Here is a 20,147-nt window from a genome sequence, read left to right as displayed (position 1 = left end):
TATCTCAATTCTCTATATTTTGAAATAAAAATTATATAAGTATAAAAAATAGAAATCATAATATATTAAAACAAAGAGTATAATATAAGTGTGGGTTTATGACTCACCTTTTCGTTTTCTTGTCATAATTGGGAGGTTAATTGCCACAATCAATTGCAATCAATGGGAGATTAATTGCCGCAATCAATTGCAATCAATGGGAGATTAATTGTCGCAATCAATTGCAATCAATGGGAGGTTAATTAACATTAATTGTATTTATTATTGTTGTCTCCTAGAACCACTATATATAGTGGCTTCCTTCAAGCAATGTAACTACTACAAACAAGCAACACACACTTGCTTCCTCTCTCTTTTCATATACTCTCTATTTATGTTCTTGGGTGTAAGTGTTTAACCCATATAGAGAGGATTTGTTTTAGGGCTATTTATCTATTAGTCTGAGAGGAATTCATTGTACTCCCAGTATCATTATAGTGAAAGTTTTGGCTCTCTCGTCGGTGGTTTTTTACCTCTATTTAAAGGGGTTTTCCACCTAAAAATTCTGGTATCATTCTCACTTTACTTGTTACTTTAATTTCTCATAATCTTTGGTTGAAATTATCACGCTTCCACGCACGATATCCCTACAAATTGGCATCAGAGCTTTTCGATAATTCAACCAGGATCTATTATTCAATAATGTCAAAATTGGATATTGAGAAATTTGATGGTAAAATCAACTTTGCTATCTGGCGAGTCCAGATGCTAGCTGTTCTCACCCAGAATGGTTTAAAGAAAGTTCTGGCAGGTAAAATGATGAGACCAACCACTATGACGGAGGAGCAGTGGGATGAGATGGATGAAAAGGCATTGTCTGCAATCCAGTTATGCTTGTCCCGTGAGGTGTTGCGTGAGGTCATCAACGAGAAAACTACAACAGGCATATGGAGTAAATTGGAGTCTTTATACATGACCAAAAGTCTTGCAAACTAACTCCGGTTAAAGGAGCGACTCTTTACACTCCGAATGTCCGAAGGTACTCCCATCCAATCTCACCTTGATGAATTTAATTCCATCATAATTGATTTGGAAAATTTGGATGTTAAAATTGATGACGAGGATAAAGCAGTTCTACTTATTGTTTCTCTACCACCCTCCCATCGACAATTCAAAGAAATTATGTTATACGGTAATTATCTTACCTTAAGCTTTGATGATGTCAAGACTAATTTACTAGCCAAAGAAAAATTTGATACTCAAATTCATTCTGAAAGTTCTAGTGAAGGATTAGTAGTTAGAGAGAGAAACCAAGAGAAAGGTAGGAACAATAAGTATAAATCTAGGTCAAAATCTAGAGGCAAGAACTCCAAATATTGTCGTTATTGCAAGAAAAAGGGACACGAGATCTCTGAATGCTATAAATTGAAAAATAAGCAAGATAGAGAAGATAAAGGAAATGGTAAACAACCAGAAAAATTTGCCGAAGCTAGTATTGTTGAAACTGAATTTGATGGGGATTGTTTTGTAGCTTCCAACACTGAACAAAGGTCTAGAAATGAATGGATTCTTGATTCTGGTTGTACTTTTCACATGTCTCACAATAGAGATTGGTTTACCACATATGAACCAGTTTATAATGGTCTTATTTTGATGGGAAACGATGCTCAATGCAAAGTTGTTGGTGAAGGAACAATCAAAATCAAGACACATGATGGAATTGTTAGAACTTTAACAGGTGTCAAATATGTCCCTGAGTTGAAACGGAATCTCATTTCCTTAGGCACCCTTGAATCTCATGGGTGTAGATACTCAGCTGAAGGTGGAGTTTTAAAAGTGTCTAAAGGAGCTCTTGTGTTACTAAAGGCAATTCGATGTGATAGTTTATATGTGCTGCAGGGTTCAACTGTTACAGGTTCTGCAGCTGTTGCCTCACCCAACAAAGATAACACCAAGTTGTGGCATATGAGATTAGGCCACATGAGTGAGAAGGGAATTTTAATCCTCAAGAAGAAGGGTCACCTTGGTAACTACTGTACTGGAAAGGTTGATTTCTGTGAACATTGCATTTTTGGTAAGCAGAAAAAGGTTAGTTTTTCTAAAGCCATACACAGAACCAAAGGTACTTTGGATTATATTCATTCAGATCTTTGGGGTCCGTCAAAAATGTTCCCTCCAGAGGTAAATGTCGTTATATGATGACAATTATTGATGATTTCTCACGAAAACTGTGGGTGTATTTTCTCAAACATAAGAATGAAGCATTTTCCACTTTTAAAGAGTGAAAATTATTGATTGAGAATCAGACTGGCAAGAAGATAAAGAGGTTAAGGACAGACAATGGCCTTGAGTTCTGTTCGAATGAATTCAATGATTTCTGCAAGAAGGAAGGCATTTCCAGACACTTCACCATCCCAAGTACTCCACAACAGAACGGGGTTGCAGAAAGAATGAATAGAACTATCCTGGAGAGAGTTCGTTGCATGTTCTCCCATTCTGGTTTGAGCAAATCTTTTTGGGCTGAAGCGGCTTCAACGGCATGTTATCTAATAAACCGCTCTCCTAACAGATCAATTGATTGCAACATTCCAGAAGAAGTTTGGTCAGGTAACCCTGTTGATTATTCTAATCTTAAAATATTTGGTTGCCCTGCTTATTCTCATGTAAACGAGGGGAAATTAGAACCTCGTGCTAAGAAGTGCATTTTCTTGGGCTATGGCTCAGGGGTTAAAGGCTATCGTTTATATGACCCAGAATCTCATAAAGTAATTCACAGTCGGAATGTGATCTTTAATGAAAATGTTATGCTCTCTTCTGTAAAAGATACTGTCATTTCCTCAATTGATACAGGTGACCAGGAAGATGCTCGAGAGAAGGTGGAGTTTGAGATTAAAACACCCGTTCATGAGGAAAATGTTCCCAATTCCTCCAGTACTCAAGATGATCAAGTCACTGCTATTGATGGTACAAATGAACATTTGAGTCCACATGAGCAATGTCCACCTAAACGACGAGGGTTACCACAACCGTGGTCTTTGGCTCAAGAACTTCCACAACAGAGACCAAGAAAACCGACTCAAAGATTAATTGCAGAATCTGCCAACATTGCTTATGCTTTAACTATTTCACAAGAGATGGGTGAAGAAGGTGAACCCAAGAATTACTCTGAAGCTATCTCTGGTGACGACTCAACAAAGTGAAGAAGTTGAGAGTCTTCTAAAAAACGAAACATGGGAATTGGTGAAGTTACCAGAAGGAAAACGAGTCATTAGTTGCAAGTGGATCTTTAAGAGAAAAGAAGGGATCCCTGGTGTTGAGAGTACAAGGAATAAAGCAAGATTTGTTGTAAGAGGTTTTGATCAAGAGAAAGGTATTGACTTTAATGAAGTATTTTCTCCTGTTGTTCGTCATACTTCAATACGTATATTACTTGCTTTAGTTGCCTTGTATGATTTGGAGCTGGAACAGTTAGATGTGAAAACTGTTTTTCTTCATGGTAATCTTGAGGAAGAGATTTACATCCAGCAGCCTGAGGGCTTCGTGGTTCCTAGAAAGGAGGACCATGTATGTCGTTTGAAGAAATCTTTCTACGGCTTGAAGCAATCACCAAGACAATGGTATAAGAGGTTTGATTTTTTTATGGTTGGACATGGATACTCCAGAAGTAGCTATGATAATTGTGTTTATTTTCAAAAGACATCTGATGGGTCATTTATATACTTGTTGTTATATGTTGATGACATGTTGATTGCTGCAAGAGATAAATCTTTAGTTAACAAGTTAAAGGCCCATCTTAGCAGTGAATTTGATATGAAGGACTTAGGTCCTGCCAAGAAAATTTTGGGAATGGAGATCAACAGAGATCGTCAAGCTGGAAAACTTTTTTTATCACAAAAGAAGTATGTTCTTAAGATGCTTGACAAATTTGGAATGCGAGACTGCAAAGCTGTTAATACTCCAATTGTCGCCCACTTCAAGTTGTCATCAGATCAGTGTCCAAAATCAGACGAGGACAAAAGACGCATGTCACATGTCCCGTATTCAAATGCAATTGGAAGTCTCATGTATGCAATGGTATGTACTAGACCAGATTTAGCTTATGCTGTTAGCATTGTTAGCAGGTTCATGCATAATTCAGGCAAGGCACACTGGGAAGCCGTTAAATGGATACTTCGTTATCTGAAAGGTTCTCCAGATCTTGGTTTAGTATTTGATCAACATAGAGCCGATCCCGGAGGAGCAGTTAGCTATTTTGATGCTGACTATGGTGGTGATTTAGATCGGAGAAGGTCACTTTCAGCTTACATCTTTACCCTATGTGGGTCTGCTATCAGCTAGTATTCTTCACTTCAAGCCATTGCGGTTTTGTCCACCACTGAAGCAGAATATATTGCTGCTACAGAAGGTATGAAAGAGGCTATATGGCTTCGAGGCTTGGTAAGTGAACTTGGTCTTCAACAAGATGTTCTTGTTATATTTTGTGATAGTCATAGTGTTGTTCACTTAACCAGGAACAGTAAGTATCACTCAAGGACCAAGCACATTGAAATTAAACACCATTTTATCCGAGACATTGTTGATACAGGAGATATAATTGTTGAAAAAATTCATACGACCGAAAATCCTGCAAACATGTTGACCAAGCCACTTCCATCGGCTAAGTTCGATCATTGCCTGAACTTGGCTGGTATTATCCATACTTAATCAAGGCTTCATGGCGAGAGAGTGTTCCAGTCAAAGGCAAGTCAAGGTGGAGATTTGTGGGTTTATGACTCACCTTTCCGTTTTCTTGTCATAATTGGGAGGTTAATTGCCACAATCAATTGCAATCAATGGGAGATTAATTGCCGCAATCAATTGCAATCAATAGGAGATTAATTGCCACAATCAATTGCAATCAATGGGAGGTTAATTACCATTAATTGTATTTATTATTGTTGTCTCCTATAACCACTATATATAGTGGCTTCCTTCAAGCAATGTAACTACTACAAACAAGCAACACACACTTGCTTCCTCTCTCTTTTCATATACTCTCTATTTCTGTTCTTGGGTGTAAGTGTTTAACCCATATAGAGAGGATTTGTTTTAGGGCTATTTATCTATTAGTCTGAGAGGAATTCATTGTACTCCCAGTATCATTATAGTGAAAGTTTTGGCTCTCTCGCTGGTGGTGTTTTACCTCTATTTAAAGGGGTTTTTCACCTAAAAATTCTGGTATCATTCTCACTTTACTTGTTACTTTAATTTCTCATAATCTTTGGTTGAAATTACGCTTCCGCACACGATATCCCTACAATAAGTAAAAGAATACCAAGTTATCTCTTCTTCTTGACAAAGACATAGGACCATAAGTGTGAGAAATAGTTTGTCTATTTCTTATATCTCTATTTTTATTACACATGTTCTACAAAGTGAAAATGAAATCAGTTTTTTATAAATTTAAAGTTAAGCTTATTAAAAAAATACTAATGAAAAATGTGTATCATTGTAGAAGGTCATAAACGATAAACAACAAAAACAATCCACTGCTCCATGTTTAGACCTACCACAACATTCTTAATGAGGTATGGTATATATTATTAGATATTATGAGATATTATTAGATATATGAGATATTATCATATGTTATTGGATACTATTAGATGTTATAGATATTGTTAGATATTGTAGATATTGTCATATATTTTTATTTATGGAATGGACTTAACCCACATAAATATAATCTTATGTGTTCAATATACACAAGAGATTATCCTATTTTTTTATTTATTTTAATAAAGTCATTTCTGTTTAAAAGTTGGTCATAAAATTCATTTCAAAGCATTTTATAAACATAACATCTTTTTTAACCAAATCTATGAAACAAAATTGAGACTTTAAAAAAAAAGTTAGTCGACATAGTTGACCATCACACAATTATGAGTATCCGACCATTTACTTTCCATTTTTGATTTACTTTCCATTTTTTACTAACTCCTTGGTTATTAATAAAATTTAAATATATTATTTCATCACCATTTAAACTTATGTAAAACAAAATATCAAAATTACATATTTTTATTTTTATTTATAGCATGAACAAATTTGTTTTTAGAAATGAAAGACGAAGATTTCACTTCTATGAAATCGTGCTCTATACAAGACTTATTCATATTTTAGTAATTTTTTTATTCTGCTGATTCTAGGTACACCAAAGTGGTTAAAAAACCATTGACCTATTTTATCACGTAAGAAGTGAACGAACCAACACAACCTACAAACCCCTATCCATCACACCGACACAAACTGTTCAAATCAGATTTTCGAATCTACGCGAACAAAAGTGGTCTTAATCAATTGTAGCATGAACCACCATTGCTTTGGTCTTCCATTTCTTGACGTTTCCTTCACATTTATGTGTCTTTCAAGTATTCATCTCAATAAAGTTGGAGTGCGAATAAAGACAAATGCATCCCACTTGTAAAAGTTATTGGTTCAACCAACGTTATCATGCTTTTTCGGTTTGAGGATTTCACATTCTCCCAATCACTAGAACAATCTTGATAAAGCAACTACTCAGGAGTCAGAGAAAATTATTTACAAATTTTACTAATCCCAGCATTAAATTATATCAACCAAGCCTATAGATCTAGTGTATAATACAATTTATCTTACATTGTTGTGGAATTAATATCTAAATATTGAACAATTAAATCAATCATATTTTATTTGTATCAAAGTAAAAACTTTATCAAACACTTCTAGGGAGAGAAAATTGATACTTCTCCCTATGTTAGTTAGCCAAACAAAAGGCTTACACCTATCTAATTTAGTCCTAACTATCAAAGGATTTTATACAGAAAGTGATGTGTTATCATCTTATGAAGAGTGAGTTTATCATATTCTGAAATTGGAAAGACCCAAAAGTCTGAATCAGCCTCAGAAAGAGAGAAATGAAGTAAATAACCAAGAGCCCTACTCCCAATACTGCATCAAGCTTCATATCTCTTCTAATCAACACAGCAAGAGCCCAAACCAATCCAACTGCCAAAAGTGCCAATGTCTCCCAAAGATATGGATCTCTAGGAATCACAACAGAAGATGGGTACTCGGACCAAGTAGTGCTCACCAGAGATAAGCCCAATCCAACCACTATATTGAAGATAGGGCCAGCATAACACCCTGATATTGCAATCTGAGCACCTTCTGACCCACCATTCAAAGCCAATGTCATATTTGTCACCAAATCCCCAAGTGAATTCCCCCAGGCAAGAACTGTTAGCCCCAGAATTGAAGGACTAACTCCACATATGTAACCAAGTGAAACCAACAACCCCACCAATTCTTGAGCTGAAATGTAGCTCCAACTAACACTCATCACAAATCCTCCTGCAAGCCAAGGAAACAAGTACTTCCTTGGAGGACTTGACACATTGGTTGTGAAAAATGTTGTTACCCCTAGTGTAATCCCTACAAACAATCCAATTCCATAAACAATAAGACTTGAGTTGAAGTTGTTTTCCTTGTTTGGTACCCACAAGAAGGACAATAGAAGTGGTGCTAGCATAGCTGAACAAACTGCATACCCTTTGGACCATCTCTCTTCACAAACAACAGGAATTGTCAATCTCCTAGGCAAGTAAAGTGGTATCTCCATGACAGAAATTAACATTCTACAACTTGAAGATTTTAAACAGCAACATTTCCTCCCAATTTTCACGTCAAATTCCTGAGCTGTATCTGCAAGTCCTTTCTCCATCCCACTAAGCAAAGGGACACCTAAATCATTGCCGCCACCGTGACTCAAATCACCATCACTTTCAGTATCAGCATCGCCACACACACCTTTATTCCCTCGATTAGATGAGACATAAACAACCACCACATACACCACATACATCAAGCAAAAACTGATTGCCCCAGGAACACTGACCTCACCAGTGATCAAAATGATCAACAAACAGAGAAGAACCAAGAGCAGGAAACAAACATCTCTCACCAAGGCCCACTTCTTGACCCGAATCCGCCTTTGCCTCATTGAAATGCTCACTATTCCAACCACAACACAGGAAACAAAGGATGCACCTCCAAGCACAGTGTTGAAACCAATGTCCTGGGTCCCACTACCGTTGAAAGAGACAAGGGTGGCAAAAACATCACTAGCACCATTTCCAAGAGAGAGAAGAGTCACCCCTGCAATTGTGGGAGAGAGCCTCAGCAATTTGGACAAGTTCTCAAGAGAAGGACAAAAGTAGTCAGAGGCAGTGTTAGCCAACAGGTAGAACAGAACCAAAAGCCAAAGAAACAAAAGACTGTGACCCAATAGAGGGAAACCCCCCAGTTTGCAATAGAAAAGGTACAAGTAGTCAACATAACCCTGAGAAACACACGGATCATTGGATTTCAAATACATGCACTTGGCTTTTGAGTCCCTCAATTTGTGGAAACTTTTGCAATCTTTTTCATCCCCCCTCAATTCTAACCGGTTTCTCCTCAGAACAACATGATCCGAAGAGTGGAGATGGGCAATAAGAGAAACACAAAACACGATCATGAGGAAGGAGATATTCAGGAACAAAGTGAAACTGACTCTGAACCCCATGCGTTTGGGGACAGAAACTGTGGTAGCGGAGAACATGTTGAGATATTATAAACCAAAACCCACTTCCATGATCATGGAAAGATGGAAACTTGATGGCTAAGAAAAGCACAAGACCAACCCAGATGGGGTAAAAATCCAAGCTTTGTTAAATAAATAAAAGAACAGTGAAGCAAAAAAGGGAACTTTTGCTGCTTGAGTATACTTTGTATTGGCGAAATTGTGTTTGTGGAAGAGATTATGAAAGCGAGTTAGAGGAGTTGGGAAAGGGAAGCACGAAGAATTGAATTTTGTAGAGAAAGTTGGAATAAAAAAATAAGATTGAAATGAAAGAGACAGGAACCGAGTCGCTGCCACACACGTCTTGTGACTGGTGTTGGGGTTTCGGCTTTGGTTATGAAAAGCTTTACTTCAGTTTTCATGAAACCAAGAAAAGGACACACACGTGTCGCGGGAAGGGAACACAACTTCCACTCATGGTCACTGTGTCCATTGCAACTACAAACAGTTGTCTCTGTTTCTAAGAAGTTTTTAATTTGAATCCAATATCTAAATATAAATTATAATACTATTATACATTATGTATGAAGGAGAAACTCCTCTTAAATCTTAAATTATCTTAAATTGTATTTGGGTGTTGGATATTCGTATCGGATATTCGTATTGACACTCGTAGGATATGTATATGTGAAGTCTTTAATTCAAAAAATATTTGTTGAATTTTTGATAATTTTAATACGGTTCTAATATAATTTTAAAAAAAAAATACATTAATTTTTTAAACACTCAAACTTATTGTATAAATTTTTATTATAATTATAAAAATAAAAAACAAATCATTTTGAAACATTTATGAAAAATATCTTTTTACTCCAAAACAATAAGCTAAAATATATTTGTGCACATAAATTTTTATTGTCAATTTATATAATTCATAATTATATCATATATAGATTCGTGTACCTGTGTCTTACATTTTAAAGATTATATGTATCTTCATGTCCGTGTTGGTGTCGTGTTCGTGTCATATCAGTATCCGTGTCAGTTTCATGTTACATTCTACAGTATACATTTCTAGCAAGTGGTATATAACTTATTATTTTTACTAAGTATATTTTTGATAGACTTTCCATATATATTTATATGAAAAATATAATTATTTTTTATTATCTTTATCAAATTCATCAAATAAGAGTTTTTATATTAAATTTAAAGAAATTATCTTTTAAAAATATATTTTTTATTTAGTACCTTCAGAATGAAATATTAAAAAATTTATAAGACATAGCACTACTTATTTTGAATAGGCAGCGATAAATAATAATAATATTCTTAGAGGGATATACCACTACCTATTTAGAATAGAATAAATAAGATATACTACTTCTAATCCTTTTACATTAAAATACTTATTTAAACTCTTTAGATTGTCTTATTCGTAAAGCACTTTTATAACATTTTAACAAATATAATATAATTCTTGATATTTGTAATAAATAATTTAAAATATACTTAAGATGACTTTTAATAATAAGCCAATACTAAGGGCACGTAAAGATTAAACTTCTAGTTTTATTTGTCTTAATCGTGCCATTTATTTTATTATACCTTTTTATTTTTCTCTTGTTTATCTCATCTTCTATAATAATTATAAAATACCTCTTTTTTAAATTATAGTTTGAGCTAATTTTATTTATTTATAAATTTTTTTCTTTTATATATGTGTGTGTGTTAGTTACTGTTTTATATTTGAAAACGTGATATAAGTGATTTGGGTAGATGATCACTTTCATATTTCATAATCACATTTGTCTTCTATCATAAAGATGTGACAACTCCTTCCATGAGAATATGTTTGGTTATTTTTTAGTCATTTTTTCATATATTGTAATTAATTTGCATTTTGAAAATTATTCAGAAGCAGATGCAAACAACCATAATGATGCAATAGTATCTTCACGAAAATAGAAAATACGTGAAGTAATATATAACATTTATTTCTTTGTTCTCCCTTTTACGGTATTAATTAATAATAACTGTTAATAAATAAAAGAATGTGGTGATTAATTATTAATTCATGGTATTATTATTCAGAGTATGAAGTCATTCACTTTAGTAGGTGGGGTTCAACCTAAACTTTTCAATTTCATTTTAAGTATATATATATATATATATATTATTTTCAATTAAAAGCTTGAGTATGTAAATAATACAATTTAATTGCTTTCTTATTTTTAACAAAATGTTATATTCTTTTGTATTTTTACTGTTAAAGACAATTATGTTATTTTTACAATTTATAAATCAAATATTGTAGTTAATTTTAGTTGAGTATCTTTTTTAACTTCTTTTAGTCTTGTGCATGAATATAAATTAATTATGTTAATCAATGATGAATGCTATTAAACTTAGCATGGTGGGTAAGTAATTGTTTCAGTCTCTTGTTCAGTCATCTCATCCATTTTAACAAAATCACTATTTTTAGGATAAAAATTGGTTTTTATACTTAATCGTCATTTCATTCTCATTTTAATTATCTTAATTTTGGTCAATTTTTTCTACCCACTTATTTTTTTTTTTGATAACCTTCACATTTATCATTGTTGTTTATGTGATTATGATGGCAGAAGACGAAGAGTCACAGATCGTCAAAGTGCCATTGAAGATGAAAATACTAACAGTCACACTATTCTTAAAGATTCCATTCGATAATTCATAAAACTTCTAAAAATAGCAAGTAATAATAAATTTTAAAGTTGGTAACTAAACTTTTACTATATTAATTTAAAGAATATTTATTAATAATAAAAATTACTTTATATATCAATAATATTTTTAATTTATAAAAAATATATAATTTAAGTAATATAGTGATTAATTATTTTTTTATCTCTAAAATTAATTTTAAATTAATAATTTTCTTGTGGTGAATCAATTTAATAAAATATTAAATTTCTAAATTTTTGAAGTTATTATTATCTTTTTTTCTAACTACTGTATAAGGAATGTATAGTACAATTTTTTTAAGGATTAAATTTATGTTTTATTTTCGAATTCGGTATATTTAAAACACAACTTCAATATCGTACAAATCAATTATCATAATAGATAAACTAATAATTATTTAAATATAAAATAAATAATTTGACTATTTTTTTCATATTTCCAATATAATATTTAATTATAGTAATATCATAAAATTTAAGATGGTACAGATATTTAACTAAAATAAAATTACAGAATTTTATATAAAAAAATATTTATAATAGAAAGACTGATTCTTTTAATATTTATTTATTTTTAATGTTCATTATCATCTTATTTACTTATTAACTGACGTAATGACGTAAGTATCAAAACATCATTAAGTAAACATTCAATTATATATATATATATATAATAAAAGAAGAAATTATAAATCTCACATATAAGAGTTCAACTTAAAAAAAAAAAAAATAAGAACATTTGACACTTATTATAGAAATTATAGTAAAAAAATTCTAAACCTACACGGGTTTATGAATTTGACAAGAAAAAGTCAAAATATTTAGAATTTATCAACAAGTGAGATGGATGACTCAGAGACATTACAATTTCACAATAAGTCAGTGCAATAAAAAATAGTGAATGTTTCAAGATGATACAAATAAAGACATAGAGATATAATAAAACAACATCAAAATGAGTTGAAGACCATAAAATTCGAGATCAAAAGATTGGTTGATAAATAACTCTATAAAAAAAATGGAACAAAAGTGACCCTACACACTCTTAACATGATATCCTGTCTTGATCAAACCAAACTAATCTTCAACCCATTGTTCTAGCTCAACAACAAACTCATAATCACTCTCTTCAAACCAAGCATTAGACAAGGTCAAAGATAGTTGACACAATTACTAGTGTTAAAAACAAAAAGCCTAATTATCGGGATGTAGTTGTTGAACCTCGAGCGCCTTCTTGACCTACATGACATCAAACTTATATTCAATCACAATAAGCAAACCTCAATTATGACTCACAAAAAGAACATCATGTTCCTTTCATTAATGACATTATGAGTGTACTTATACAATTGAGATGTAACAACTACACTACTCCAAATGAACATAAAGGCATATGTAACTCAAGTCAATTGATACTCAAGTAGTTAATGCAAGACTTGTTGAGTGCTTCCTACAAGTCTCAAAGGAGTTGCCCACAACGTTATCACTAATGGAAAAATGATATTTAATGACGACTTATTCTAACAGTTCTATTCCACGTGTCATAGTAAATTATGTGGTGATAAAATTATAAATATAAAAAGACTTACTATGTTAGTTTTAGATTTAACTTACATAGTGTATTATTAGTATGACAATTATATTTTCAACTGTCGTAATAAGTCACAAATTGGCATATAAGTAAATATGAATTAGAGTTACTATATGGATTCTAAATTTTGACCAACATAAACATTTTAGAGGTAAAAAGAGAGATTTTATTTTCATAGTCTCACTCCTTTCTCCTTCTCTTCGACTTCTCATTTTTTATAACATAGTGTGTTTCTTCTATACAACAGTGGGCCTTCTCTTTCCTTTTTTACAACATAGTGTCCACCTAAATGTTTGTTTTCTTTCCATTCGTGCATTAATTTTGTCCAACCCATTTTCGTCTACGCCTTTATTTCATTTTTCAATAGGTATGTCTTTATTTTTGTTTCTATTTATCATTAAAATTTGTATTGCCATCAAATTGAAAACATGGGAGAATTGCTTGTGGGTGAATTAGACTCTCAAATCATATCCTAAGATTTATTAACTCGTTCTTTCATAAACATTTTGTAAGGATTAATTTTATAAACTATGTGTGTTCACTAATATTCAAGTCAATATTTTGTCTACGTTCATAATGAATAAGGTAAGACATACGAGTGAATTTAAATATTATGTGACAAATAAATTTTGTATATTAATAAAATGACAATAATAACATTAAATTTTGTATATTAATAAAATGACAATAATAACATGTGATAATAACTTTATTGCCAATGGATAATGTCTTTAAACTACTCCAAACATGGATGATTGGAGGCAATAATATACAAATGGGTTATTCCTTCCATATTCATAATTCCCAGCAATAAGTACTTAAATTACCATTCCACCCTAACAATGTCAATTCATAATTTTATTGGAAATGTTCATGATTGTGAGAATTTTGCCAAGAAAGGTAATAATTTATAATATAATCCTCTAATAATATATCAGATTTTCTCAATATAATATTTGTTAGTATTTACCCAACCTATTATTAGATTAATTTTATTTCGTTCAATATATCCGTAATATACAAATATAGGAATATGCATATGTTATGATAATAATGCTATTAAATATAAAGATAGTTTTATTTAATTACATATGTTATCATGTATAAATTATTTTTAAGACATATACCCGGTACATGGTTACCACACTAGTTGTTCCTAAAGTTAGAAAGGCATATTTATTTTTCTACATTCACACTTTTCTTTCATTATTATTAGAGCATAATAATGATTGGTTATTCCTTAAGTTGAATTAGAGGCTTTTTTTTTACTCCATCTTCAAAAATAAATTAATAAAAACATTTATAATCGATTTCATTTATGCAATTGTTTATTACATTTTTACCTTTATATAACTTATGTAAAAAAGAAAAAAAATCCTAAAAATAATAACACCTTTTTCTTACATACTACATAAAATAATATAATCAATAATTACAATGTTAGACTTTTTTCTTGATTTAAATTTTTTTATTATTTATAACTTAGTTCCTAAATATTTTTTACAATTGTAAATTAGTCTCTAAGTAACGTTTAATAATTGCAATTAGGTCCTTATTTAACTAATTAAGTTAGTTTTTGCAAACATCCTGAAATTTCAATGAAAATTACTCATTTTATACAACTATTAAATTTCTATGAAATTTATTTTATAATTTATTTTCAGTATGAATTTAATTTACATATATCCTAATTATAATTCTTACTATAAATATGCATTCCGTCAATAATTTTGTTGCAAAATCCAATATTAATAAAATTATAGAATTTTTTATAAAATTTTATAAAAATGAGAATAAGATAAATCATTGTTAATCCATACAAATAGATGTTATAATATATCAAAAATAATTTTTTAATTAAAATACATTATTTTGGATTAAATATGAGTGAAATTAGAAATTTTAAGTATTATAAAGAAAAAGAAAAATATATGATAAATTTTCTTCTCATGTGCTCTTTCTTTCTTAGTTATTTTAGTTCTTAATCGTCTAGTTTTATTCAGTCAGGATTAGGGTTAGGATTTATTCCTTAAACCATTCTTTATAAATTATGATTTTTTATCTCTTAAAACTTCATGTGATAGAACTTAAATAGGAGAATACATCACTTTGAGCCTTCCATTTTAATCTTAGAATGTCATTTACTTCATTAAAAAAAGTGGCAATCCCAATATCTAACTCTTGAAGTTACACATTTTTCTTCAAGTATACAATTTCTTCATTTTTATTAATTTTGAGTATATAAACACTACAAGAAAATCATGAAATAGAAACCAATTTTTATAAACCAAAATAATTAGTTACAATAGTAACTAAATTAGAGATCATTTTAGAAACTAAAAAAAATGATTTCTAAATTAGTTTCTATTATTGTTAAATAGTTTCTAAATTGGTATCTAATTAGCAATTAAAGTTTTTGCTACCAAATTTAGAAACTAAATAATTAGTAGTTAAAACCTTGATTGCTAATTAGATACTAATTTAGAAACTATTTAACAATAATATAAACTAATTTAGAAACCAATTTTTTTTTTAGTTTCTAAAATGGTCTCTAATTTAGTTACTATTGCAACTAATTATTTTGGTTTCTATTTCATGATGTCCTTGTAGTGAAATGAATTCCTGAAATATAAATACATATGATTAGTTTTTTATTTATAAAATGTTTCAATGATAATTATATTTATTTTATTATTGTTTAGTCACAAATTTTTATAAAACATTGATTCTAATTAGGAGATACTTTAATTGACTTGAACAGTAAAACGATTGATAAATTGTTATCTAAAAATAAGTTATAGTTTGTTAGTTACTAGTATATGGACCGTGCAATGCACGGGAATATTTATAATATTTATTATTTAAATAAAAATATTATAATAATAAATTTATATATCAAAATTAAGAATTATTTTAGAGTAAATTAAAATTACAAATCAAAATTACATTAATTTAATATTTATTATTTAAATAAAAATACTATAATAATAAATTTATATATCAAAATTAAGAATTATTTTAGAGTAAATTAAAATTACAAATCAAAATTACATTAATTATTGAAGTATTAATAAAGAATTAAGAAAAATCAAATCGATCAATTATTCAATTATTAGTAAACAATTAAGAATACATAAAAAAACAAAAATAAAAAAATGACCCAGTGTATTATATTTATTGTCATAGCAATGTATAAATATATTTAGATAGATGTTTTCTCAAATTTAAAAGGGAAGGCAGGTTTTCATAAATAGTAAAGTTTTGTTGTGAATAACTGTGCTTCAACATTTTCTTTTTGAAATTGGCAAGGGGTGTTTTGTAGCTGCAAAATATAAAACATACAGAATCTTTTAGATACAATATCCATGAGGTAATCATATATTCATAATTTTATAAGTCATATATTCATGTAGTTGTCTTATAGATGTTAACCACATAGAAAATGGTAAACACATTGTTTCAAAAACAACAAGCCAGAACTTAAATGTATACACCTACATGTATGTATAATATTGTAAGTCACTGTATTCTGTTTTCATATTATTAAATAAATACTTTTGACATAATAAATGGTAACATAATGCAATATCTCATTAATTATAGGAAATACTATTATAGAATAAATATGAACTTCATTACTTGTGACCAAGTGTATTTAAGGCTCAATTGAGACAACAATAATTTCATGGAAAATGTAAATAAATTCGATAACAAAAGAAGTAAGATGTATTTTTAAATTCAAAGCTTTATAACAAAAAATATACCCTGTAAGAGAACAAAACATACTATAAATAATACAAATGGACTACATAGTTGCTTTTCTTTAGGTGCTATAATATGAGGGTTGATCAATATTGTATTCAATGTCAACACATCTCATTTTGCATCTGATGTTAATTGCATCATTGCAAAAAATAATAAATAAAAGAGAAATGTCAATAAAAGAATGGACAATTAATAGAATTATGTAAATATTGAAAATGAATAAGAATGATTTTGTACCCGTCATAGGTTTTTGTCTCAGTAGTTTAAAGAAATGTACTGCTGAAGTTAATAGTTATGAAACAAATAAGATAAAATAATATGATACAATAAATTTAATTAGAAAAAGTTCTATGAACTTTTGATGATTATGTTGTTTGTTTTTGTAAACAAAAAATCATATAATTCATAATTATATAATATATAAATATGTGTCCCCGTGTCCCTGTGTCCCCGTGTCCTTGTGTCCCCCGTCCCCGTGTCTCGTGTCCCCGTGTCCCGTGTCCTGTGTCCCTGTGTCCCTGTGTCAGTGTTTATGCTACATAGATTAGTAGTCCACAAATTAATTATAAATAAAAAGGAATGACTAATTTTTTTCCATAACAAATACATTACAATAGAAAAAAATAATTTGAACAAATTTACATTATATAAATAATTATCTAATATTATGTTCTCATAAGATATTTACGAAGAAGATGAAGTACTGTTCACCAACTTCATGCTAAGTTAATATGCAAAAATCTTTCAGAATAATTCTTGCAATTAAAAAATTAATTCATTATATTATACCAAATACAGTTGTAGTAAAAGTAATAAAAAATGTGTGTTTCTTCCTGAAACATATTGTAGGCGAAAATCATATTAAATTATGAAATCACATTTTGTCATATAAATTAATATTTGTGCACATAAATCTTTATTGTCAATTTATATAATTCATAATTACATAATATATAGACCCGTGTCCCCATGTCAGTGTCTATGCTACATAGATTAGTATTCCACAAATTAAATATAAATAAAAAGGAATGAATAAATTTTTGCCATAACAAATACATTACAATAGAAAAAAATATTTTGAACAAATTTACATTATATAAATAATTATCTAATATTATGTTCTCATAAGATATTTACGAAGAAAATGAAGTACAGTTCACCAACTTCATGCTAAGTTAATATGCAAAAATGTCTCAGAATAATTATTGCAATTAAAAAATTAATTCATTATATTATACCAAGTACATTTATAGTAAAAGTAATATAAAAAATGTGTGTTTCTTCCATAAACATATTGTTGGCGAAAATCATATTAAATTATGAAGTCACATTTTGAAATATAAATTAATACTTGTGCACATAAATCTTTATTGTCAATTTATATAATTCATAATTATATAATATATAGATTCGTGTCTCCGTATCAGTGTGTATGCTACATAGATTAGTAGTCCACAAATTAATTATAAATAAAAAGGAATGAATAAATTTTTGCCATAACAAATACATTACAATAGAAAAAGATAATTTGAACAAATTTATATTATATAAATAATTATCTAATATTATGTTCCCATATAGTATTTACGAAGAAAATGAAGTACTGTTCACCAACTTCATACTAAGTTAATATGCAAAAATCTTTCTGAATAATTCTTGCAATTAAAAAATTAATTCATTATATTATACCAAGTACAGTTATAGTAAAAGTAATAAAAAATGTGCGTTTTTTCCAAAAACATATTGTAGGCGAAAATCATATTAAATTATGAAGTCCCATTTTGTCATATAAATTAATACTTGTGCACATAAATCTTTATTGTCAATTTATATAATTCATAATTATATAATATTTAGATCGATGTCCCCGTGTCAGTGTCTATGCTACATAAATTAGTAGTTCACAAATTAATTATAAATAAAAATGAATGAATAAATTTTTGCCATAACAAATACATTTCAATAAAAAAAAATTTAACAAATTTACATTATATAAGTAATTATCTAATATTATGTTCCCATAAGATATTTACGAAGAAAATGAAGTACTGTTCACCAACTTCATGCTAAATTAATATGCAAAAATCTCTCAGAATAATTATTGCAATTAAAAAATTAATTCATTATATTCTACCAAGTACAATTGTAGTAAAAATAATAAAAAAATGTGTGTTTCTTCTGGAAACATATTGTAGGCGAAAATCATATTAAATTATGAAGCCACATTTTGTCATATAAATTAATTTGTCATATTACAAATTTTATTTTTTTTAAATTATTATTTAAGTAGAAAATAAAATAATTTAGGATTCATATTTGTTTAGAATTTTGAAAAACTTAGAAATCTTATTAATTTTATATTTTTATCCAAGAGAAATTAAATAATTTAGAATATGGATATATTTAGAATTTTGAAATTTAATTAATTTATATTTTTATTTAAAAATGACATTGAATAATTTAATTTTTTATTAATTTTCAATTTTTTATTTAAGAATGACATTAAATTTTTGGGATTTATATTTATTTAGGATTTTAAAAACTTATAAATTTTATTTTGCTTACATTTTTATTTAAGTAGGAAATAAAATTATTTAAAATTTTATTTTTATTTCATATTTTTAACTTTAATTACCATTAATATTTTATTTTATTGATTAATTTGTCAATATTATAATTTATAATGTGTTCATAAAATCAAGTGGAAAGAAAATCTAAGAGATTAACTTTGTTATGATTTGGCAGTCTTTACTCTATTCCATGATATCTGTTTATACATTCATATAAAATCAAATTAACTTCACGAGTTATGGTTTGAAAATCTTGATTTATGATTTAAATTTAAATTATGGTTTAAGTGAATATTTGTTTTACTGTATTAACAAAAACATACTATCGGGTAGTTACTAAAAATTGTATGAAGAAAATTAACACTGTATACATTGTAAAAATCAATATAATTCACTATAATTCAGTACAAATTATATGGAGCTGGACACAACAAATTAGGTCAACTACAATTTAAAATTTAAAATAAAAAAATATAATTATATAACATATTACATTGAAATGTGAGAAAGAGAAAACAAACCAATAAACAGCATCCGCCAAAAAGATAAAAGACAATACAAAACTCCATCAGAAACTTCGATCAGAAAAACCTAGAAAATCCAGTAACTTTGAATAGAAAAGCCTGGAACTTTTAACAGAAAACGAAGAATGTCAAAAATAGTGGAGAAAACAAACCATAAAACAGATAAAGAGTATCGTTCGAAAAGATAATAGACAAAAAATATCAAAACACAACAGAAATGTGAGAAGGAGATGAACAAAGGATAGAATAGATTACCTGAATCATGGACAATGAAAAGAAGAAAAACGAAGAAATAAAAAATGGCTCGAACATAGCTCGAACAGAAATAAAAAATGGAGATTAAGGATGAGCTAAAATGTTGAACATAAAACAATACAAAACTCCATTAGAAACTTCAATTAGAAAAACCTA

At 29.1% G+C, this 20,147-nt stretch overlaps 1 protein-coding gene across 1 annotated transcript; it reads right to left on the bottom strand.

Moving 5' to 3' along the window:
• Positions 1–6,662: 6,662 nt before the first annotated feature.
• LOC137813820 (Sodium/calcium exchanger family protein) lies at positions 6,663–9,101 on the bottom strand. The gene has a single exon (XM_068616260.2). It carries the CDS (start codon positions 8,597–8,599, stop codon positions 6,836–6,838), a length of 1,764 nt encoding a protein of 587 aa, XP_068472361.1. The 5' UTR covers positions 8,600–9,101; the 3' UTR covers positions 6,663–6,835.
• Between the last annotated feature and the right edge of the window lie 11,046 nt (positions 9,102–20,147).

This window comes from Phaseolus vulgaris, chromosome 1 (genome assembly GCF_051622355.1).
Source record: "Phaseolus vulgaris cultivar YP4 chromosome 1, ASM5162235v1, whole genome shotgun sequence".
Lineage (NCBI taxonomy): Eukaryota > Viridiplantae > Streptophyta > Magnoliopsida > Fabales > Fabaceae > Phaseolus > Phaseolus vulgaris.
This window is presented reverse-complemented; position numbering and strand designations above follow the sequence as displayed.

What these genes read in the sequence shown, in the direction of transcription:
- LOC137813820 (XM_068616260.2), bottom strand. Translation starts at nt 8,599, where the DNA reads ATGTTCTCCGCTACCACAGTTTCTGTCCCCAAACGCATGGGGTTCAGA.